The following is a 25,225-nucleotide window of genomic DNA, read 5'->3' on the forward strand; positions in this document are numbered from 1 at the left end:
TGACTGACACAGACAAAAACTCAGGAAATTACCCTGTGTTCAAGTCATCCCCCCCAAATACAAATTATACATTTAAAATACGTCATAAGTATCCAAATGACCTTCATTAGTAGTTTAAAGTATTGAATGAACTATCGCCTGTACCCAAACTGCAAAACTGCCGTGTGTAACCTTTATATTTGATATTTCATGCACAATACATAACATTATCGCGCTCGTGAAATTGCAAAGCTTTTAAATTAAAATTGCTATGTTACACATACGTGAATACGCGTAAAAGAAAAATGTACACAAACTTTGACATGCAGCGCTTTGTGCATTTGCGCAAAATAGTAGCAACACCCAATAAAAAGATAATTATAATCTGATGTCAAATGATGGTTAGATTTTAAATGAAAAGTTTCACTAGTTGAGGGAAGACCGCAAAAGGCCTCCATGTGCAAACTCAACTCCAAAGTCAATCACTGTTCGTGCAAGCAAAAATAACGAACGGAGTAATATGTTGTATTCAGTTCACATGTATCAAACTTTTAAAAGATTCATTTTCAACGTGTACAAGCAGCAAAACGTGAACTAAAATTATACTCGACGTAAAACGGACACTTTTGTTTCGTTTTAAGTCAACACGATTTCTCTTTTTATTATTAATTAAGCAATTTCAAACTCCTCCTCGTTATGGCAGACATTTTTGAAAACCCGTAAAATCGAGCAATAACAACAAGCTAGATAAAATTGTTAAATTGGCAAATTGGTAAAATACAGTAATTGCTGCCGAGCACAACCAAACCATCATAAAAATGTATATATCCAATTTTGAAAATGACTTTACATTTGCATTTCAAGTGTAAATTGGGTGAGACTTTGAAGTCTAACATATATAACAACCAATCATAATACAATACATATACTATTTTTCACTAGACCCACAGCCCCAATTCATTTAAACGTTATTATTGCTAATTAAAATGCCAGATATTAACGATTCTAGCAAGCTTCAGGACCTTCCTTCTCATCATCCTACCTTTTTTGCATGGGCGATTCATTAGGCACATTGGAACAATCTAATGCATGTAAAGGCAATATGTTCTTCTTAAACACATTATCAGAAAATATTTCCTTTACATATAGAAAAAAAACTGTCATCTAAGTATTTGTTTAAAATAATGTCTATTATGGTTGAAATTTGCATAAGTGAGCATCAGAAGTTGTTCTTAATATTTCAGTTAATTTATGAAACTGCACGTCAGAACCAAAACATTGCACATCACTGCAAAACACAATTACAAATATTAACATTAATAACTTTATAATGGCAGAAATCCAATTTCACATAAATTGTATTAATATACACACACACATACTTGCCTCTATAAACTGACTGTATCTTGTACAGTGCGTGAGCATTGTCCACATATGTGCCACTCAGAATGTGTGTGGTCCTTGGCAAGTGTTAGTTGTTTGCGTGTGTGTGTGTGTGTGTGTGTGTGTGTGTGTGTGTGTGTGTGTGTGTGTGTGTGCGCGCGCGTGCGAGTGTGTGTGTGTGCGCGTGAGTGTGTGTGTGTGCGTGCGTGCGTGAGTGTGTGTGCGTGCGTGTTTGTGTGTGAGTGTGTGTGTGCGTGCGTGCGTGAGTGTGTGTGCGTGCGTGTTTATGTGTGAGTGTGTGTGTGAGAGCAAAAGTGTAAGAGGGAGCATGAAAGACAGGGCTAAAGGGGTCTCATCTTCATTCATGTGTCATATATATATATATATATATATGACACATGAATGAAGATATATATATATATATATAACGCAGAGGAACATTTTTAACATTATTAAACATTATTAAACATTTGATTAAAACTTTAATCCAGAAATGCTTGAAATAAACCATAAAACCAACCAGCGTTTTCCATTGTAGGCTATAATAGACATCCATGCACAATTTGACCCAACTTTTTTTTTTTAACAAAAAAACAACAACTCAATATGTTGGGCTGTTTTGTGCAAAACAACCCAGGAAGTCAGTCCAATTTTTAACCCAAATTGGATTGTTTTTAACTCAGCATATTGATACTTTTTTTTAAAAACTTTTGTATTGCGATCTAAGGAACTGAACTCGAAAGAAAATGTTCCCAGCCTCTTATATAAGAACTACACAAGAAAAACCACACAAAACCAATAATGTGACCTTTTGTGTGTGATATTTAAACTTTTCTTTCCTTAATTCCACCGCTCCTTATTTTATTAACATAGACAAGCATTTACCAATAGCTCCATAATGCGATAAAAGGGCATCTTTTATCTCTGCTATCTGTGCTAATAATTGATAAGCTTCAATTGCTGCTCACGTAGGAAGAGATGAGGTAACACTGGACTTGTACTATTTAATATCTTCTGAAACAGCTTTTTGTTCTGTGATGTAACTTAAGTCAACTCTTTGCTTCATTCACCTTTAGTACTGCATTAGCATTTGTCTCCTTTTGAGTATACAGGAAGCAATATTTCTTGGCTTACAATCTACAATCCATGCATCTTGTTTGTTCGTTATGTCTACAATATGTGATTGGCAACATGTCTGCCTTAACGACATGCCCAAAACCCGCAACTCGTCCGACACGCATCTGTCTATTAACCAAGTTTCAAATTTGGTTGAAACTGGACAAACTCTCTCGAGAGTTTTTTTCAAAAGGACCCCTCGAAATGATCCAAATGACCCTAAAATGGCCGACTTCTTGTGTCTTTCTTTTGGGTTGGGGCAGGGGGTCTACTTTTTTTTTTTTACCAACTGTCAAATTCAAGCAAGATAAACACTAAAATATAACGTGTTGAATGTTTGAGTAAAGAAGAACCCACAAAATGGTGATTTATTTGGCATACGAATTATAACCCTAACAGAAGAGACAAAGATTTGCGCCACTCATAAAACCTCAGTGGAATTGTAACGAAAAGCCGTTGAACCACAAATGCTTGTTATATAAAATAATAAACAATAGTTGGATAATTGTGGAATTTGACAGCCATTTAAAAATGAGCTGAAAGACATTTCTAGGATAAAAAAAAGTGTTTTCCTTGCAGCATAAACCGAAAAATGTGTCCTGAACTCGTGCTTACCAAAACATTATATGTCTCAGAGCAGATACTACGTAAGAGCGTCTCTTATCGTTGCTTTATTAACAGCTTTAACGATCACACGCCCTATTTGGCGACTGATTCGGGGATGCATGCGGGGGGCGATAACACTGTGAATAGGTTGCTCGATTTCCTCGTCGATGCACCGTACACGCCATTATTCGCTTATCAAGTCGTAAAAATATGGTACGAAAGGAGTTGCTCAACCTGGCACATAAAGTACAGATTACGTACCTTTATCAGTCGCTGGATGTTTGGGTAATATCATGCAGATGAATTAACATGACTAATTCCACCAAAATAAAGTTTTGTCAATTTAACAAACAAAAATTAGTGCATCATCTGGATCCAGATACATATTTTATTAGACTATACTAGAATATATAAGTAGGCCCTTTGACTTTGAGCAAGAATGTACAAAGTTTGCTGGAATTGAATTGAATGTTTAAAATCTGAAGCCAAATATCATTATTATTAATCTGTGCACAGCCATCTTGTTTCTTTTTTGCAAATGGGCCTCATTGCCGCTTGTTATGTACATTAACATCACTAAAGCTTTTGTGCCAGCAAACAAGTTTAAAAGCAACTGAAAAGACTTTCTTTTTAAATAACAACAGTCTTTGTCGGCTGGGTCAAATACCAAAAGGTGATGTCATTTTTGGGAGATTAGAGACCACGATGCGGTGTGCATTTTAGATGGCGAGATGTCGGCAACAGCTAGCTCTTTGATAGGCATCCTCGAGATTCTACAGCAGGTCAGGACCTGTTGCAGATAACATAGATACAAACCCCATGTTATTACTTTTGGAATAACAAGTCTTAGTTGCTCTGATCATTTAATATCAAAGACTGTGACAATCAGCAATGTCAATGTAATAATTAAAAAAATAAATCCACACAAAAAGTAAGGGGGAAAAAAAGCTTCGGATGTATTAGATTTCGTCTTACAGCCTTAACATATAGGATTCGGCTAGCCTAAATGCTAAAACTTACTTGGAAACTAATGATAATAGCTGTTAGCGGAGAGTAGTTAGCTCACCTTGTAGACAAACCTAAACATTAAATGCCGTTTAATAAGCTTTAATTTAAAAAATGTAAAGATGAATGAGCCGGTGCTATTAAATATACTGATTATATTCATTGATTAGTAAAGTCATTTGTTGCTGGTCCATTTAAAATTCAATATACAGGCTCAGCATAAGCAGTTTGTGTTGGCAGGAATTTTGACAGTTTTGGGCAAAGCATACACAGCATTTATAAATGTATTTCTCTCGATATTGAATTAGTCACTTAAATCTCTGCATCATTTATTTAGGAGAAATAAATGAATATTTATAAACATTAATGTAACAAAATATATGTATAAATGGCAAATTTTTAATGAAACAAATCGCCTGATTAAAACTGGCTGAGGCAATTGTTTTTCCACGCTGGGTTTGGACAGCTGGTGCAGGAAAAAGTGCAGAGGGACTAAAAAGTGTAAATGGCGCTCTTTCTAATTAAATGTTCATGAAAGTCCGTTCAAACAATAAGCATGCATTCTCATTTTCTCTGACGAATCGATGGAAAAAGGCTGCACAGATGCCTGCTGTGTTGTCACTCTCTCAAATCTCCATTTCCACCCTCTAATAGACAAATACTAGCCTGTATGCTCCCTCTCTTTCTCTCATTGCTCACCCATGAGTTATCTTGCTCTCCTCTTCTCCTTAGCCACACATGCTAACAGATATTGTCCAGGGGCCACCAGTGTAAATAAAAGACATCCATTTGGCCCTAAGCAAGCTGCGCCAGGCCTGGCACAGCTTCTAATGCATTAGCCTGTATTAGACACACAGGCACACACGACTGTTTATTTCTATTGCTGCTCTGTTACTAAGTCTTTCGCTTCTATGACCTTGTCCATACAAACAAACAAAGTAAAAATATTAAAACGGAAGGAAATCTTTGCCTATCCTAATGGTATTGAAATTAACGTCCATCTGAAATGAAAAAACGGTCAAAAAACAACAGATAATAACTAGACCACGATGCAAACCCAGAAGAAAACTGTTAACTAATTTAAAATTACTCTTGACACCTTTTCTTAAGTATTTTTTGCCAATTTTCATGTATGTATACACAGATATTAGCTAAAACACAAATGTCCTTGGCCAGATTTAGTAGCAGAATGTTTATCAATATACTGTATTGGATTTGATATTGGTGAGCGTAACACCTAATAAGATATCATTCTGATATACTACTAAGAGAACTGAATTTGGTCCCAGAGCTTTTATCAGTTATCCCAGTATGTAGTACGCATTACATAAAATGTTTTATGATGTTTAATTGGACTGACACAAAACATTATGAAACAACAAAGAGAGGTTAAACTTTGTCATGAAGTACTTTGCAATAGTACACATATCCTACTTTGTGTTTGTCCCTAGCCTCTTTTTCTCTGGCTGGAGCTCCGCTGGGGGTCTGGAAGAGGATGGAGAGAGGAGAGGAGAGTCCCGTCACGCAGGACAGTCCAGAGCGCAGAGGGGGCAGCCCAGACCTCGGCAGCCCGCCCCCACCGGGCAAAAAGGGTCGCATGGAACTCAACGGCAGCCCCACGGGACCCCGCCTACGGCAAAACGGGGCACCGCTCAGACCCCTTGGAGGTAAGCCATAGGTTCCAAAACATTATTGAACTAATTATTTTACATTTTCCTGGCCTGGAGACAGAATCCATTCATTTCAGGGAATCCACTGTACTGTATTTGACCTTTGAACTCAAGCGCCTTTGTTAAGAAGGCAGAGAGGCCGTGTCACTTTAACACTTCGAGGCGAGGAGGAAGGGGCTCAGCAAATAAAGATGAATGCATCATATAAACAAGATTTACGGAGACCACTGTGGATTATTGATCCAGTGTTCACGCGTGGACTGTTATTCTTATTTATGCACATGTGCATGCTGCTACCATATGTTTGCCCCAAACGTAATCCCAAAGAGTCCTTTTCCCTTTGACTCGGGCTAAAATTAGAAGGACATTTATACATTTGGGCGCTCCTCCCCAATATTTATCATATAACATTCCTGGGGTTCTTTTGCTGGAATGACAAACATAAAATCGAGTGGTTCTGCGGCCTCACGGCGGTTTTCAGCACGAGTTGAAGAGGTTATCAAAGCAAGGACGAGCTGGGATGGTACGGCGAGGAAGAGGGGGAAAAAGGTGACGATGAAGGGCCAAGGAAGGAGGAAGGGGTTTCCCGATGCAGGAATAATGACAGCGTTTTCCTTGAAGACAGGAAACTCGACGTGTTTCGGCCAAAACCACGCGGCCGCAGCAAACACACACACACGCTCACGTACACACACACATCTTATTTTAAACCCCCCTCATACATATTAAAGGGATTAGAGGTTTGAGGCCACGTCGTATCATCCAAACCAGAGCATCCAGTGGCAAGAACTGAGAAAAAGAGAGCGAGAGAGCGAGAGAGAGAGAGAGAGAGAGAGAGAGAGAGAGAGAGAGAGAGAGAGAGAGAGAGAGAGAGAGAGAGAGAGAGAGAGAGAGAGAGAGAGAGTACTGTTGACAGTTATATTTCCCTGTTGGGAAGAATTCACTTACTCCAATTGGCAAGGCGCTCCGGTGTGTAATTCACTCCATGAGCGCCTGGAGGGCCCGCGAATGGAGTGATTAATGAGGACGAAATAGAAATATCGGAATTGACTGATTAAAACAATGAGGTGGATAGCTGGGTGGTGCTGAAGTGAGGTGGATGGGTGGGGCGGGGTGGGGTTAGCTAATGCTATGGTGCATTATTAGTGCTGGGACGCTGCCTAACGCTCTCAAGTCCATCATGCACACAGGTTTCATCTAGTGCCAGCTGACAGGTGGCTCCATAACAAAAGGCTTTCACGTACTGAAGAAAAGCTAATCAGGATTGACATTTTGAAAATGATTTATGGTAGCAGAAAATTTACTTTTCTTGCTGAACCTTTTTGGTTTTGTTATGTATTTTACAAAACAATGCAAAAATATATTTTCTTGATTTCTTCTGTAATTGTTTTTAATATGTTGACTGGGCTAAAACCTGCTATTTCATATTTTGATAATTAGATTTTTTTTTCCTCTAGAAATCTGTCAGTCTGCACATTTGGTCTTATATTCATAAATTACTGACCAATCAAAAGTGTTCTCCTTGATGACGCAATGTTAATGGTTCAACAAATGTTGATGTTTTGGGGGTCTCCTGAAAACTGATGATGTTGGAGGTATGGAGATTCTGCCCAACTTAACCATTCAAGTTAATGAAAATTAAAAAAACAATTCATACCTAGTGCATATGCCTGTCATAATACCAGACCATAGAATTCCATAAAAGTCTAATCGATTTTTTGTTTTATTCCTCCGCTAGGTCTGATGATTCCCGTCTTCTGTGTGGTGGAGCAAGGAGATGGAGGGATCCAGGCCGATGGATGTGACGGACGGGAGGAGCACGCCGAGTTTGTTCTGGTGCGAAAAGACATTCTCTTCTCCCAGCTGGTGGAGACGGCGCTGCTGGCCCTCGGCTACTCGCACAGCTCAGCAGCACAAGCCCACGGTCAGATTTCATACGCCTATTATATTACTTTTAGAATATAATATAAAGACGAGTGTGGCTGAGAAGCAGTTGGAAGTGGTTGTCAAACAAAGGCCTAGACGAAGTGCATTACGATTTTCTTTTTTCTCCTAAAATCCACATTTGTCCTTGAAAGCTCTTCACTCCGCTTGCTTTGTCATTGCTCGCTGGTGTTAAGTGTTTTGGCTTAAACGTGTCTCATGGAAGCAGATGGGAGTCATTTGGATGACAAGAGCCTGTACTGTCCAGTAATCTGAGTGCTGCCTGGCATGTTGTGGTGCCATGTGTTACGAAAGTAAGGCACTCAAAATTCAGACGTGATGAAGTAAAAAAACAGGTGGAAATTTGGTCAATGGCAATGGAAGGTCCATTGATCATCCACTGATGAACTCCCGATTTATTGGCTAATGGCGAATGACAACTGGTAGTGACAGACTCCCGTTTCGATAATGACTGACAAAAACATACGTCGAGTGTCTCGCGTGAGTTTGTTCGCGGAGGTCGCTTCGAGCGGAGCGAAGAAAAAGCTCCTTCATCGTCACGAACTTTTTACAGCCGCCAAGAGAATTGTCAGCAGATTGTTACCACTCGTGTGCTTAAGACAGACACTGCTTTTTATCGTCTGCTTACACTGTCCTTTTACAACGATCGGAAATGATTGTTCAAGTCATCAGTCACTGTAATGTTACACAAGTCAGTGTTAGTGACAACAAGGCTTAACAACAAAATGCTGGATGGGAATGTGTTTGTGTAAGAATGCATATGAAGGAGAACAAAACAAAGCTGTCAAGTGTTGCATATGCATATGGAAGTCATCTGCAAGGGTACAGTGACGCTCACTCCTGTCCTGCTGCATGCGCAACACTTCAGTGATGTAAAAGAAAAAAAAAAAAAGTCAAGACACTTTCCATCTGTTAAAAATCTCAAGCAAAATGTTTGCATGTGTCATCGGCCGCTTTTCCGGTTGAATTTAGCGGATGTGTAAATACACATGCGCATTGGCGCTTCTAATGTGATCGAGTTTGACGTTTTTTTCCTAACTCGTAACCACACCGGTGAAGCTAAATCCTCTTTTACGGCCTCAAGGCCAGCGCCTCTTATCAGGCCTGCAGCTCACCTGGCGAAGGCTCACAAGTCCGTTAATGTACCTTAGATCAGATCATCAAGTAAAAAGAAAAGTTTTTGTTTTGCTCTATTTTTTAATTTGGTGGTCTTTGGTGGTGAAGCAACTACTAGTTCTGTCACAAATATTCTTAGAATCGATTATTCCATTGCTAAAATTTGATTGGCCTTGGGTGTTCGACCATTCTGGCTGAGTCGCACAACATTTTTTCTGTTATTTCTGCAATGTCACTTCAGTTAACGTCACTTTGAAAACTTTACTTCTCTGTGTGTGCAATCATGTGACTGCCTGGCTTGGTTTGATTGGGAAAATGGAGTCTAAGTTGCTTGCAGTTAGCAGAATGGTGAAACAGGGTCACATGACAGACACAAAAGTCTCACTCCCCAAACACAGACTGTGCAAGCAATAATAGATATAAATAAAAGTAGCGAGCAGAATGTATCGCAATTAAATGGAATAAAAGTTGTGGTTCTTCTGAACAAAAATAGTCATGTAAAAATAAAAAATACATCGCATTAATTCTACTTTGACAAGTTGAATTGATCCCAAAAGAAAACGTAACGGAGTAAATGCAGAGTGTTACCATCGGCTTTTGGTTGCTAGGCAGATGCGGTCGTGCTGCATGAAAAGGCGGGGAAAGGACAGGGAGAAATGGTAGGAAAGCATTGCGTCTTATTAAAATGCAGAATCAAGTTTATTAATTGTCATTCTTTTTTAAATTAAATCCTGACTTTTAACGACTTTCACATGACTTTGTTGTTTTTAATCAAAATGACACCTACTGGACATGAAAGGCATCACAAAACCAATTTGAGTGCAGCGCTCGACTCTTACATGCATATCAGCGCATACACACGTCAACTTGATTTAACCTAGGAAAAGATTCAAACACACACACACACACACACACACACACACACACCACACACACACACACACACACACACACACACACACACACACACACACACACACACACACACACACACACACACACACACACACACACACACACACACACACACACACACACACACACACACACACACACACACACACACACACACACACTGCAAAGAGAAGAGTGTATAGTCATGCAGCCTCGCAGACAAAATAGACGCGCCTCCCTCCGGCTTCTCTCTAATGAATACTTTTTGTTTTTTAAAACAACCATTTATGTTAACTGAATAATTTCTGGCTTAAATTATACATTTTTCCCTTTGCGGTCCACGACCAAAATTACACAGAGTCGGGGCTATTTTCTGCCTGTTTGAATTGTGTCCTGCATTCTTGCGTCCCACTGGTGTATTTAAAGGCCCGGCCGAGGACCACGGCCATTCTTTAATTAGCCCAGGCCGGTAATTAAGTGGGAGATATTGTTTATTTCAATTATAAGGGGCTGAAGGCTTTTATAGCACGGATGGGCGCAGACGTGTACTTTAGGGCTTGACGTCGGTGAACAGTGAACAGTGGTCAGCATTGTTGCAGTGCCACGTCTGACGGGTCGGTGCGGCACCAGGAAACTGGACATTTGATTTTTATTTGATTTTTTGGAAGACTCGAGCTGTTGACTCTTTGGCTTTCTTATTGATTATCCCAACACACTTTGGAGTCTAACTAGTTTTTACTCATTCATATTTTAACCAAATTGATCAAACATTTGTGAACTCAGTTACAGTCCATGTGGTGTCTTTGAAACACACACACTGCAATGAACACATTACGGTTGAAGTGGTTTGATTTGTACCAGTGTTGACAATAGCTTGGGACACTGGGACACCCGGAATTAGGAGTGTGCATGTTGGGCATTCATGCTGGAGGACAGATGGCACTTGGAATGTTTCATGTAGAAAACAAGAATTTCAACTTTGAAACGTGGACAACAAGCAGAGAGTCTCCTTGCTGACCAGAAATGATGAATTAATTATTAACAAACTTGCTGCCACTCTGGCAGTGTGCGTGTGTGTGTGTGTGCGTGTTTGCATGCCAGAAGCTGCATGAACACGTCCACAGTGACTTTTTGTGTTTGTTTGATTATTCATGCGTCTGATTCCCACAAGCGATTATCAGGCGTGCTGAGCTCAGACAACAACAACCACACAAAGTGATACAGACCGATGGATTCAAAGATGTGCTCAGGTTTTTTGTTTTGTTTTAACATCAACATTTATATCCAACGTGCTTTCCGCAGGCATGTTATTTGACATCATTGGTTTGGTCGGTCAAATGTGTTGTTTCCCCAGTGAGGTTCTAATTTTTTATTATGTGGTTAAATCATATTGGTTATTGAGGAAATGCATCATGTCTGATCAATGAGGCAGTATGAGTATTATTGTGGTCCATTAAAAACTTATAAAATAAATAATATTTATGAGTAAATGAATTCAACGCTCGAATTACTATTTTCATAGGCAGGTGCCAGTGCGCTCTGTGTAAAAACGGGAATACATGTATTTTCATTTTTGGGAGTTGTGGTTTTTTTTTTTTATTAATTGAAAGGTTAATAAGGTAAAGAGGGCAATAAAAGCACATAAATCAAAACATACTTGATCATTTCCAACTTACATCTTCATTATTATAAAAAGTATTCCAAACGGCTGTTGTCTTGGTGGTCTCATGCTGAGGCACCATAAGTGAGGGGGCGAAACTAACATGCGTTTCAGAAATTGTAATTTCAAATGACATAAAGGGGCCCCAAGTGAAAGTTTTTATCACAGGGCCCCAAATTTCTGGCGGCACCACTGGAGCCATTTCTATCCTTCTATACCGTTTATCCTCACTGAGTTGATGTATTGGATGTCATTAGATTGTACACACATACCAAATGTTTTGACCCCAACACAATGAAAGGACCACTGAGGGATTAACGGGAAGAAACGAATCAGAAGAAATAAGAATTAGAGGGGCATGCAAAAGGGGGGGTTAGGGAAGAGAAAGACATTTTTCTCAGACTGGTCTGGATCTCATTTAGAGGACAGTAATGTGATTAGCTTTGTTTAGTTTTTACAACTCCAGCCAACGCGCGAGTATGTGTGTGCTTGTGTCTATCTATGCATTTGTATGTACGTGCATGACTTTTATATTCCTAATTCAGACGTTCAGCATGTTGTTTGAATCAAGAGGTTCATATTGACATTATGTCACAACTCCAGAAACAAGTCATTCATTCAAAACTCCAACCGCAGTCAAAATGATGTTGCATCTATAAAAATGAAGTTATATTGACTTTATAGTTTGCGTCCACCGACCCAAGTGGTAGGTGGTGACTTTTAGTAAGGGAATGATGAAAAGAGGTGGCAGGCTCTCGGGTCATAGACAGTAACACTGCTCAGCTGAGAAGAACTCAGTTGCTAACCAAATCAGCAGCCCCAACTGCATTTTCTATTACGATTTGTTTAGCAATTTGTTGGTTCATGTTAAGATCCAAATCAAAACAGTTTTCTCTCTGCTTCAGGAATTATTAAAGTGGGGAGGTGGAACCCTCTGCCTATCCACTTCCTGACGGACGCTCCGGAGGCGACTGTGGCCGACATGCTCATGGAGGTCTACCACATGGTCACCCTACGCATCCAACTACAAAGGTCAGACTTTTTCTTGTCATTTAAAAGTTCAGCTTTCATGGTCACACTCCAGTTACGAAGCCCATGCGGTGATGTCACTGCAGCTGATTGCACATCAAGCATTGATTACCAGAGCTCAATTGAAGCCTTCAAGCATTATCTATAATCTGACTCTTTGGGAAAGAGTGGAGCCAGGGTTCCGATGAACAGATAAAAGTACAGATGAGCGGCGTTTTTGTTGGTATTATCTTGGCACATACCAGCTAAGATTTGTTGACATGTTGATACGCGCATTCGTAGCGATGGCAGAGCGAGGTGCTTGGTCCTGGGTTAATTTATTTGAGGTTAAAATACGGGCAGGGAAGGTGATCCTTTTTAGAGTGTCGCCAAAAAGTGACTAAAAACCAAAGAACAGCTAGACGTAGAGACCGAAGCTCCTTTCACATGGCCTGTAAAAGCTAAAAAAATTTTGTGCGTGTCTCTACCACTGTTAGAGAATGTCAAAGTCAAAGTCTGCTTTATTGTCAATTTCTTCACATGCCAAGACACACAAAGAAATCGAAATTACGTTCCCACTATCCCACGGTGACAAGACAGTACACAATATACATACAAGTAAACAACACAAAAAAATAAAAACAAGAAGGCACAGACAATGAATAAATAAGAGTGATGAATAAATAATGTTTGTGTGTGTGTGGGGGGGGGGGGGTGTACACATTTGCAACCTTTAGAATTAAAGCGAAGAAGGACACTGCCTGTGTGAATGCCTATTCTGCAAAGTTGTAAAGTTAACAGCTGACACTTTTGTGTGCTGAAAGCAAAAACGGAAAATTATATTACTTGCCGCAACAGAATGAAATATTTCGAGAATTCTTGCTGTTGTCATGCCATGTTATCAAAAGTGCTACTGTTTCTTTTGAACTTTTCCTGAATTGATCTGAATCAGTACTTCAAGTATCTCGACTTCTATGTGAATATTTTTGCCACATCTGTCTGTTACTTTTGTTGTAGTTTTGCCAAGCTTGAGGACCTTCCCTGTGAGCAATGGAACCACGCGACCGTTCGTAACGCTCTCAAGGAGCTCCTCAAGGAAATGAACCAAAGCACTCTGGCCAAAGAGTGTCCTCTGTCGCAGGTTAGAAAAAACAACAACGAAATATCACCCCGCCAGTCGTGACAAGTTGTCTGTCTTAACGCCACACACAATTAGAAAGCTAGAAAATAAAAATGAGTAATAACTATTGCCACATTTTAATCAAACTCTGGCGTGTTTTAACTCCCCAGCTGCATGTTTAGCGCTCTCGCTGCATCATAATGGCTGCTGTGGGAGATTTACAGGCTTAAATGGAACTCTGGTGGTGGTGTTGATGGCAGCAAGCGGATCAATTGCAAACATGTGTGTGAATGTGTGTGTGTGTGTAGGTGTGTGTGTCGTTAGAGATTCTCGCTGCTCTGTACCAGCTGAAGTTTCCACGAGTGGCTTCCAGTCATGATTACTGACTGTCTGTTTCAATTGTGTGTGTGCATGTGTGTGTGCATGTGTGTGTGTGTGTGTGTGTGTCACATGGCTTTTTTTTTTTGCGTGACAGTAAACATTTGGTATTATGCCGGCTATTAATTATTTCAGTCTGCGCCTTTTCTGTTTCCCAGAGTATGATCTCGTCCATCGTGAACAGCTCCTACTATGCCAACGTCTCCACCGCTAAATGCCAAGAGTTTGGTCGCTGGTACAAGAAGTACAAGAAAATCAAAGGTAGGATCAACAGTGTGGTTTGTTACTTGGCACGCTAATGTGAAGTCAAAACTGACGAGCTGATCCCATGTGCAACTGAAATACGGGAGCCCAAGTATGAGAAATATTTTTGGGTCTATTTTTGAATCGTAGATTTTGCTGCAGATTGATTTACAGAACGTAAAAGTCATACATCCATGAAAAGAAGCCTTATTTGTCTTGTTGTTTGTGTTTACTTTGAGCAGTGGATTATTTGGAGAAGATGTGGTCAGGACGAGATCCTGCCGACATCAAAAGTAATCAATCGTTTTATTTTTGACCACGGATGAAGTGGTTGGGTAAACAACTGACAGTTTGTTCCGCCCGACAGTCGAGCGAGACAACATGGCTGACTTCTGCATGCTTGGCCAAAGACCACCTCCTCACTTGGCCGGCCTGGCGCAGCTCAGTCACCTGGGTGTCGGCGGGCCCCTCCTGAAGGCGGTATCCGGAGAGCCGCAGGCGCCGTCGCAGCCTAGCCAGCAGCCTCCTCTCCCCCAGCAACAGCCCTCGCCGCACGGCCCCCACCACCACAGCCCCCCTCTCCACACGGGCCAGGTGCCCGCACCGCCTCCCCACCCGCCCGGCGCCCTCCAGCCACTGCTGGGCCCGGGTGGGCTGCTCTCGCCTCAACTCTCCCCGCAGCTGGTTCGCCAGCAGCTCGCCATGGCCCACCTCATCAACCAACAGATAGCAGTCAGCCGGTTGCTGGCCCACCAGCACCCGCAGGCCATCAACCAGCAGTTCCTCAACCATCCGCCCATCCCGCGGGGTTCCTCCAAAATCGGCGGTGACCATCCGGGAAACAACCCCTCGGCCTCTGAGGTTTCCTCTGAAATCTACCAGCAGGTCCGAGATGAGCTGAAAAGAGCCAGCGTCTCCCAGGCTGTGTTCGCCCGGGTGGCCTTCAACCGCACACAGGTAAGGAAACAAGGAGCGAGATGGCAAGCTAGGAGAAGCTTGGGAAATTGAATCTTCTCATTGATTCCATTCAGACCAAAGATCACAGTCATATCATGCGTGAGAAGAGATAAATGCCGTAATTGATCAAGACCCACTCCGGCGATAAAAGCTAAATTCTTCACGCAGGGTTGGCCTCATTTGCGGACACCCACCTTGGAAGTATTTTCAGCAGTAATAGCAGAAGCATGGCGGGGTAGCTTGACGGCTCATTAGGCCTCTTTTTTCCACCGCAGGGGCACGAGCACCTGATGCACCCAAGGCTATGCTAGACACTTTACAGCACGCCCCACCAGATCAATGAAATGATGGCTCGTATAGCTTAGTAAAGAAACTGTCAAACAATTCTGACTAATGTTGACAATTTGAAGAAACAAGTCAAATTTATAAATAATGAAGAACAAAATTGCTGGTACCCCTCAAGTTAATGGAAAAAACAGAAATACAGAAATTAAATTTTGTCAACTCATTTTTGGGTCGCCGATTGTTTTCCCCTAGTTCTAAATTCTGACAACTTTTCAGGTGTCTATATTTTACTTTTAATGAAGCCTTTTTATTTTCATCGCTAATAGAGGCACACGACCATTACGGAACGGGAAGCGCAAATGAAGCGGCCGGCACCAGTCATCCGAGTGTCCAGCTACAGCACAGTAACAAATTGTTCTCATCAATTCAGGGTCTGCTCTCGGAGATCCTGAGGAAGGAAGAGGACCCTCGCACGGCCTCGCAGTCACTACTGGTCAACCTGAAGGCCATGCAGAACTTCCTCAACCTGCCGGAGGGCGAGCGCGACCGCATCTACCAGGAGGAACGGGAGCGCACCATGAACCCCACAGTGGGCCTTCCCCCCTCCAACTCCAACCCCGGCACTCCGCGCCTCTCACAGGTACAAGACGCAAAGGCTCATAGGTTGACTAAGAATTGGATGGCGCCGCGCACACTCCATTTTGACACGCTGTGTGTTCTGTGTGTGTGCTTAGAAAGTGTGGGAGAGGAGCTTGGATGAGCAGATAACACCTGATACCTGGGCCTCCATTTGGAAGAACAAGAATAAGATAGCCAACTCGGTGAGTTCCTTGTAATCATGCATATCGTGTAAATAATGTGAATAATGTGGACCGTTTGTTTTTTTTTCAAAACAAATTCCACGTATAATGGAGCAACAACTTCAAAGATATCATGCAAGCCTATTGTAAACACAAAAGGATGTAATAGAGCATTTTCAGTGATAAGACCTTTTAACTCTGATGCCGTGTGGGCTATTATTTATTATGGCTATGTCAAATTATCTCAGTATCTGGAATGTAAGCTAGCCTCGTCTCTGCACGTCTTTGTAGAGGACTTCAAAACAGCGCGAGCGGCCTGAGAGCCCGACGCACTCGGAAGTGAGCATACGGCATAACAAACGGCAAAGCTAAATGTGTTTTATATTTAAACTGCTGCTACGCGGAGATGTTTAATACTATTTGTCTACAACTATTTTTTTACAAAACAATCAATCACGGAAACAAACAATGAACAAGCATTGCAATTCAAACTTCCTTCAACCCTGGCTCGCTGTTTTACATGTCCAGCCCAAGCCAACGGGTCCCGTGCCCGATTTACCAATCAAGCTGGAATCGCTGGTCAACATCACATCGGGAATCTATGACGAAATCCAGCAGGAAATGAAACGAGCCAAGGTGTCCCAAGCGCTCTTTGCCAAGGTGGCTGCCAATAAGAGTCAGGTGAGGGAACACAGAACACCACCACCCCACATGTGGGAAATTCATAAACATGAATAATCTTGCTGAATAGAAATATTTCTGCCTGGGGAATTTTTTAAGGCTCATTGGAAAGAGGTCAAGTGAGGTGTGCTGATCATCGCGTTGTTGTTTTAATGTCCAGAATTTTTATGAGATTCAAGGCCTAATCACACATTTTTTTTTGCATGTAAGGAATTTAGCTAGTCAAGCACAAAGGGCTGATATGCACTTTCTATACAGAACGTGCATGTTTGTGTCTGTGTGTATGCGCGTGCAAGGTTACTGAGGTCCCCCAGGTCGGGGTGGGAGTTGGTGGGTCACAGTTCAGTGCACCCATCTGCTGCAGCTGGCCACCAGGACAGCGCAAGCAGCAGCGAGAGATGATCAGGCTATTAGCGTCGCACGACGCCTGAGGTGGCGGCTTGAACACAACAGCTGGTGTCACAAACAGAGCCAGTCTAGCAGACATAATTGAATCTTTTCCATCTCCATTTCTGGATGTACACCTACCTTACACACCATGCATACTTTGAAGTGTATTTCGTTTGTCTTTGGTTTGCTTTTTTAACATCAATGCATTGCAACTTTTCTTCTTATTTCGAAATAGAATGACTTAATTGTCATTGTACAACGAAATTAAGATGACATTGACATGACTATGCCTTTTTTTTTTTTTAACTAACCTTATATCTGGTCCATCTGCGTCTGGCATCACAGGGTTGGCTTTGTGAGTTGCTCCGCTGGAAGGAAAACCCCAGCCCAGAGAACCGTACCCTGTGGGAGAACCTGTGCACCATCCGAAGGTTCCTTGCGCTTCCGCAAACCGACAGGGACCTGGCGTACGAGGAAGAGTCGCGGCATCATCACAGCGAGAGGCTACACACGGTCCTCCACCTGCCGCAAGACACACAGGTACAAAAACTGCCTTCAAATCTCAGTTGGCTGTGGTGCAATGACTTCAATGAAGTCCTGATGAAAGCACACATGTCCTTATGGAGTGCTTCTTTGAGACAGTCTTATTTGTTCATTAGTTCGTGGGCCAGAAGTAAACACAGTGAGAAGAAACACAAAACTTTTGAAACAAACATTGCTTTCAAATATGTTCATTTCAGCTTTTAAACAAGTCCTTATGGAGTCCATCTTTGAGATGTTTCACTCATTGGTACTTGCACATTTGTTTTTACCCCGTTAATAAACCCCCCATTCCAGGTCACACAAGTACAAAACCAGATGCTAACCAAAATGTGTTAGTCTCAAGACAAGTTTGTGGTCATCCATCTAGCGACCCATCCACCCATTTCCATCCACCCATTTCCACCCATCCATCCATCCATCCATCCATCCATCCATCCATCCATCCATCCATCCATCCATCCATCCATCCATCCATCCATCCATCAGCATACCATGCATGTCTTGAATGAGGGAGGAAACCGTTCTACCCGAAGGAAACCCAGGCACGGGGAGAACATGCAAACTCCACACAAAAAGGGCCGGGCTTGAACCCTGTACCTCAGAACTGTGAGGCGGATGTGCTAACTAGCGCACACCATGCCACCACCCAAAACCATGTCCTAGATTTTCTTCCATGCTCATTATCAGGGGTAAACATTGGCACATGTACAAAAACCCACATTGCCTTCAAATGGGTCCTCAAGACTATTTATTAATTTAGTCCAATGCCAACTAGGTGTTTTAGGAGCGCCACATGAACTAGTGTCTAAATTGAGTCTTGGGGTAACTTAACATGGGTCAAAAGAGGACATTGCTTGGGTATAACCACTAACTTTTAGTTCCAGTAACTTCTACTAAATGTAGCTATTGTTACTTTTTCATTAGTTTTTGTCCCAGCAGAGGGAAGAGTGGTTGCTGGGTGGCACGACAGGAAATGCCACATTAGATTTTGAGGGAGAGAATGTGTATGTGTTTACACTTTAGTTTTGACCTCAAACAGCAAGACTATAGTCGCAAGTCAAGGGAGCACTTTTTAGATCCTCTAAATTAATTTAATTGTAATCCTTGGCACTAACTTCTCTACAAACGCTTTTTAGTGAAATTGAACTCAAGGCAACACAATTAGCTTTATGGATGAACTGTGTTTTTCTTTTGAATTAATAAATACGTTCTGCCAAATGGAAGAATGTCAATGAATAAATCAATGCATGCATGCCCAAAAAAATGAGAAAACCAAACAATAAGAAAGGAGGCAGTTGATTACATTGAAGATTAAATTGGCTTTACTTCATTTAAGAAATAAATCACAATGGAAGCTTTTAAGTCAAACACCCTTCAGGTTGTGAAATTTGGAATTTGAGCACTCAGTTTATACTAAAAAGATTAACTTCTTTGTATTTTGCTTTTTGTTTGGCCTTTTGCAACACAAGGCGCGTTAAGAGAAGACGTCACTTCACGTCATCAACTTTTTCAGTGTTTTATCATAAAACATTTTTGTCTTGTACTTACGACAAACGAGTAAAGAGAAGACTCGTTGTTTGACAGCATTAATAGTAACAGCTGTTAACTTGAATGTTAAGAGTAAATAAAGGTTTGGACGGTTTGATCCTTATTTGTTTTGAGGAATCCAAATAATGGAGTTCCAACTTATCTTTACATATAAAACAGTACATCTACTGTTAATAATTAGTCATATGGGGCAGCATGGTGTCCTATTGGTTAGTATGTCTGACTCACAGTTCTGAGAATTAGGGTTTTGAACGTTAGCTCCGGCCTTCCTATGTGGAGTTCCCTAACTTCCTCTCACATTTAAAAAATATTCACCTTGGACTCATTGAAGACTTCGTATTCTAGAAGTGCGAGTACTAATGATTGTTCAAGTCAGGTACAAAAACTCAAATATCTACTCAAGTACAATATTTGTACTTTGTTACCCTTAAAAAGTCTGATAGTGGTTGCCCTTAGATTGCCTGAGTAAAATTGTTATTCCCTCACAGTCCAACATATGTCATGACGTGCAAATGGCGAGCTTTGTATTAAAGACTAATGGCGGGACAGGAAGGAAACTGCGGTGGTATCGTAACGACGTTCCTCCGTTGCGCTGACGCTCTTAAAATACTGTTGGGCCCTTTTGGAGCCCCCTAATTCCCTCCACCCATGGCCACATGTGGTGAAGGGCTGCTGACTTATTAATGGCAAATGAGCTATGTGCCGTGTATATTTAATAATCTAAATATATATAGGACATGTGCGTGTATATGTCTTCATGGGAGGTGACCACAAACCCACCACACGTGTGTCCCATGTGTCGCACGCACACTGATAGTTTTGAGTGCTCCTTTGTCTTCGGACAATGGGTTAAGTGAGCACACAATGCGCAATTAAAAATGGATGAACAGTGGAGACACACATACACACAGAAAAACAAACACACATCAGTTTTTACATTAGTGTGCCCTTTTTGCTTCATGTCTAGTGAGGCTTTGGGATTGTGTGTCTATTAGGTGGGCAGGTGAGTGTGTGCATTTGTGTTTGTGAGTAACGTCAGCCTCACATTTCTTCACGAGTGACACAGCCCCCGTGCTCGCTGTACAGCTTTTATTCATATGGCGTTAGCAGTTAAGTGCATCCCACAGCTAATTTGGCACAGCCTGCCCTTATAAATAATTTCTTTATTGTTTTTGCTAAATTGATTTCTGCTGCAAGATGCTGTGTATGTGTGTCGTGGATGCGTGTGGGTGCGTGTGTGTCAAGGCATCTCGGACCCCGGGAGTCCACAACTCAACAAGAAGAAACAATTGCTGGGCATGCACATGATCCCCTCTGTGTGTCTGAGTTTAATAGAAAAGATGTTAAATTGGCATTTCTCTCCCTCTCCCGCCTTTGTTTTTTTGCCATGTTATTAGATAAATACTTATTCTCAACTGCTCCAGATGATGAACATAGCACAGTTGCTTGCAGCTACGTTGCATTTTTATACAAGTTGTATTATTGAGAATTGATAGCGTTAGTATTAAAAGTGAATTACACGTGTGGGCAAAATTGCAGGTACCCCTCTGGTAATCAAAAAAAGTAAAAAGTAATGGAAAATTAACCAATAAAAAACAGACTTTGCTTTTGAATTGTGGTTCAACACAATATTGGAAAAAATAAACTCATGACTGATGCCTGGAAAAAAAATAATGGTATTCTTAGAAAATAAATAATTTGACATCTGCACCAAAATTGATGGTACTAATCCTAGAAAAGATTGAGAATAAAGGTTAAATACACCTTCAGGAAACAAAAGAAGTACAAGACCATCTCTAAAGAAGCTTGAAGCCATTTGCAGGGCACGCATAGACAAACAACCATCCACACACACAATCACACCTACAAACAATTGAACTCTATTAAACAAGTTAATTCCAACTTCCTGGTGGCCTCTCGGTGCCTTCAGCAGGGTGGAGCATGCTTTTTCTTTTGGCAAGCCACAATTAACACAAACATTTAATTGCAGATGAATGGAATGGCACACAAACACACACACAAACGCTTTGAATTAAAGCAAAACGAACACACATGCACTCAGCTTGTTTGTCTCACTAGCATAATGAAGTGTGCACTTTTTTGGTCTTAAAATAATTTCACAATAACAGAGGAAAGTGCTGTGACTCATCATTCCTCACTCACACACACACACGCACACACACACACATGAACACACACACTGATAACAGGATGCCTCAAGTCAAGCACAAAACTAACAGAAAAGTGATTTTTCTTTTCTTCATTACAAATTTATCTCTGTGTTAATGGCGTCCCTGGTGGTCACACGTGTGCATCTCCTAGCCCCCCCCCAACCTGACGGGGCGAAGGCTCATTAAGGAGAAGATAAATATTTGATGTTTTATAATTCTTTTATCGTTCTGCGCTGTAATTTGCCTCAATTTACAGGAAACTTGATTTTTACAGCCATGCATTTAAAGTCAACAGCAGGCGCGGTAGGGTGGGAAAACAAAGTTAGAGGTTCACGAAAGAAATAATTTGAGAGTATCACGCTATGAGAAGAAGTGCCATGGATTTTTGAAACAAAATAAATGTTCTTGTGGTTCAAGGAGTTCACGGTTGAATTGTTTTGCTCTGAATGAGCGTGATAGTTACAAGTTGGGTTGAAGGGGGATGCTGAAAACCAAAATATACAGCAGTCCTAAAATGACGAGTCATCAAAGCCTTGTATACATTTAAAGCAATGGTGGTCAAACTGAGCTTTTGCAACAAATCATGGCATTAAAACCTTTTTTAACAGGTGCGTACCCACATATCGCTTTGGCAATGATACCAACACATTATCCTTCCTACACTGCCAATTTGAGTCTTGAGAATGAAGTCAACTCAAATTGTGAGACCAACAAATGTGTGAGCCCGAAAAATAAATCTCCTCAGTTTTAAAGTAACTCTTTTCCTAGAGTTGAATTTTCATTTTACTGGAATTTATTGGAAACTCTATAAAATACACAAAAAATGTTGACTTGACTGAATTTTATTTCACCGGATGCACCAAATAAAAGCATTGGATTCAAATAGATTTTTTTTTTTTTTAAGTACAGTTGTCATCTACTAATAAAATGCATCTGGATTCATCAATGAAATAAAACCACAGCACAAAAGAACACAACACAAGTATTTCTTACACAAAATAGCAACCATGGTAAAATATAAAATAAAAAAATAAGAGTCGAATTTCCATTATGAAGAAAAGTGTGATGACACTGGTTTTGAATGTGATCTTCATAACATGAGCACATCTAACAATTTGCCAATAAGCATTTTTCAGTGGATAAAATCATCATGTTCGGAACTTTTCCACCTTAAGGAAAAGATTTCAAACTGTTCTCATAAACATTGTTCTCATAAAATATTTCCCCAAAATTTTGTTGAAAATGTGAGGGGATCAATTGTTGTTTTGCCCTTTTGTTTCTTTTTCTCCTAATTTAAAGAAGTCTCGTTATTTTACCCGCCATGACATTGCGACATTTTAAATTGATTTCATGTGAATTAAGCAAAATAGCAACCCTTTCCATGTCGTCAATGCATTGCACCCTCTAGATTTGCTGGATTTTGTTCTTCCAGATTGATAGATTTTGTTTCTTATTTCGGGAACTGGTAAGAAGTTGGAATAAAGTAGGCGAAGGCGTGGATGCAGAGTTCCTGGCATCACCCAGTTTGAGTTGGCTGAGCTTGACAGAGGCCTTCTTCAACTAATCATTCATGATGCATTAGACTCGAGCACAGATGGGAGGGGCGGGCGAAAGTTTTGAAAGGAATTTCTCAACATCTAAATATGTCACTTTCTGTTAAAGAAGGCGAGCACTGGCCAGGGAGGGAAAATGTAAACATACCAAATTCCTGTAAGCTGACCATCAACACCCCCCTCGCGATTGAAAGCGGAGCCTGCCCTCGCCATTATTGAAGTAATACCCTGTCATTATTGAAGAGAGAATGACTATTATCTTTATGTGACTCCTTTAATTTTAATGCGCCGCAGATTTATAGCTGGACATTCCAGTGGTAGAGGACCCCACCCTGCTCTTAAAGTGACACGACCACAACACGCCGCCACCTTCTGACAAACAAGCCAAGTCTCGCAACACTTGATTCGCCTACACAATACCAGATTCGTTTTTCTCCGCTTACAATCATTTTCTCACCGGGTGAAAGCAAATCCTTTCACTGCTGAAAGCATATGTACATGCCATCTTGGGGGGTTGGGATTTTCAGATTTCATAGGCCAAAGAATGAGACAACCTATGTTGTAAAATTTCACATAATGTATGTGGTAAAATTTAGATTAAATAATAATTTTACACAAGGCTACAAATTCAGGTGGATTATTCTGAGAAAAATGGCACATATTAATTGGTTCGGTGAAATAAAAATAGACGAGGCAATGTGTTTCTTCAATTCTTCAATTTTAGTTTCTATTGCAAAGCCACTCTATGGGGCAAAACTAAAAAGTGGAGTACCTCAAGGATTGAATCTTTGACTCCTATTTGTTCATACACTGTAGCTATTGAACACAGTATCCATTAAAATGCACGCAAACAAACACACACACACACACGTACGCACACACACACACAGGAAATGCCACTCACTTGACATAATTAAAATGAATATAATTAGAAATCAAAAGTTTTACATGACCGCAGTACAAGTCGCTGGACATCTTCTAGTTGCTATGATGAAGTTGTTCCAATAACAAAAACAAAGTGCCTGTGTATCCATGAGAAAAAACATTTTATGACGCTCTCCTTTCTAAAAACCTTTTAATGTACCAAATTAACAACAAATCCATCCAATTACTCTGATTCGGTCGTTTTATTTTTTTTATTTTATGACATCCATAAATTTAAGCATCGAAGGAAGACGCACCCTGTCATTTTGAACGAGTTAAATATTTTAATAACTGAGAGACGTGTAAAGTTGGTGTTTCACTAGAGCTGCCAGCCTCCGTCACATTAGGTCAAAGGTTTAATGGCGACATGGTAGTTCGACCGTCCATTCGTCAAACAGGTTAATAGTGCGTGACACGCTGTGGACTGTGAAAGCCCTCGCCTCACCCGAAAGCTCTGGCTACTGTGTGCTTGAAAACCAGGCTAACAATACTTTCTACTTTTAGACTCTTCCTTAAGGGTCTTATTCATGCAATTTTCTCTAGGCTGTAGTCTTGATCAGGGGTCATTGCACCCCATTAATTAGCTCTTTTGCCTTTCTCGGCAGACGCTTCACAGACCACCCCCAAGTCAGATGAAGGAGCACCGTTCGTCTCCCATGCGAGAAGAGCTGTTATCGGCCCCTGGTAGCGAGGAGGGCGCACAGACTGTGGTAACGGCGCCTGGAGGTGTGCAGAGCACCACTGGTTGCTCTGGCGGCAACAAGAAGCCAAGACTGCGCACAAAGGTAGTCTCGATAATATAGTACAGGAATGGGCAACTTAAAAGCTAGAGGGGACCACCATTTTTCATCAGTGCTTCTCCGTGGCCACAAACTTCCTAACTAAATCTATGACACAATGCCATTTGAAATATGGACAAAACATTTCTCACTTTTCTCAAACCATATATAAAAAAATCCTCTACCATCATCAGATAATACATACTATAATTCCATTGCAAAGAGCTGTCTTGCATGAAAAGAAGAAACCAAATTTAAGTGCAATAACTCGATTCTGTTGATTTTTTTTTTCTGATTTCTTTTCAACATTTTTTAATATTTTGAGGTTTTCTGGGATTTGTTTCTCCATTTTCATTATTGGGATTTTTTTTGGGAGATTTGAACAATTAATAAGAATTAATCAAGAGGCCAATTAGAGTGTGGTCCCCATTGCCAGTTGCCCATTCCAGTACAGTACAGAACTGTAAGTTGA

The 25,225-nt window shown here is 40.9% G+C and overlaps 1 protein-coding gene across 2 annotated transcripts in view; it reads left to right on the forward strand.

Moving 5' to 3' along the window:
• Positions 1–25,225, forward strand: part of satb2 (SATB homeobox 2) — a 28,005-nt gene that overhangs the window by 482 nt on the left and 2,298 nt on the right. The window contains exons 2-13 of one of the 2 annotated variants that reach the window (XM_037239468.1): positions 5,541–5,756; positions 7,498–7,683; positions 12,279–12,405; positions 13,399–13,522; positions 14,038–14,140; positions 14,365–14,415; positions 14,490–15,079; positions 15,795–16,004; positions 16,099–16,185; positions 16,693–16,845; positions 17,581–17,775; positions 24,559–24,759. In XM_037239468.1, the coding sequence (XP_037095363.1) occupies positions 5,585–5,756; positions 7,498–7,683; positions 12,279–12,405; positions 13,399–13,522; positions 14,038–14,140; positions 14,365–14,415; positions 14,490–15,079; positions 15,795–16,004; positions 16,099–16,185; positions 16,693–16,845; positions 17,581–17,775; positions 24,559–24,759 (2,199 nt within the window). In that variant the 5' untranslated portion in view covers positions 5,541–5,584. The remainder of the gene's footprint in view (positions 1–5,540; positions 5,757–7,497; positions 7,684–12,278; positions 12,406–13,398; positions 13,523–14,037; positions 14,141–14,364; positions 14,416–14,489; positions 15,080–15,794; positions 16,005–16,098; positions 16,186–16,692; positions 16,846–17,580; positions 17,776–24,558; positions 24,760–25,225) is intronic. The other variant, XM_037239469.1, reaches the window with a different exon arrangement.

This window comes from Syngnathus acus, chromosome 21 (assembly GCF_901709675.1).
Source record: "Syngnathus acus chromosome 21, fSynAcu1.2, whole genome shotgun sequence".
Classification (NCBI taxonomy): domain Eukaryota; kingdom Metazoa; phylum Chordata; class Actinopteri; order Syngnathiformes; family Syngnathidae; genus Syngnathus; species Syngnathus acus.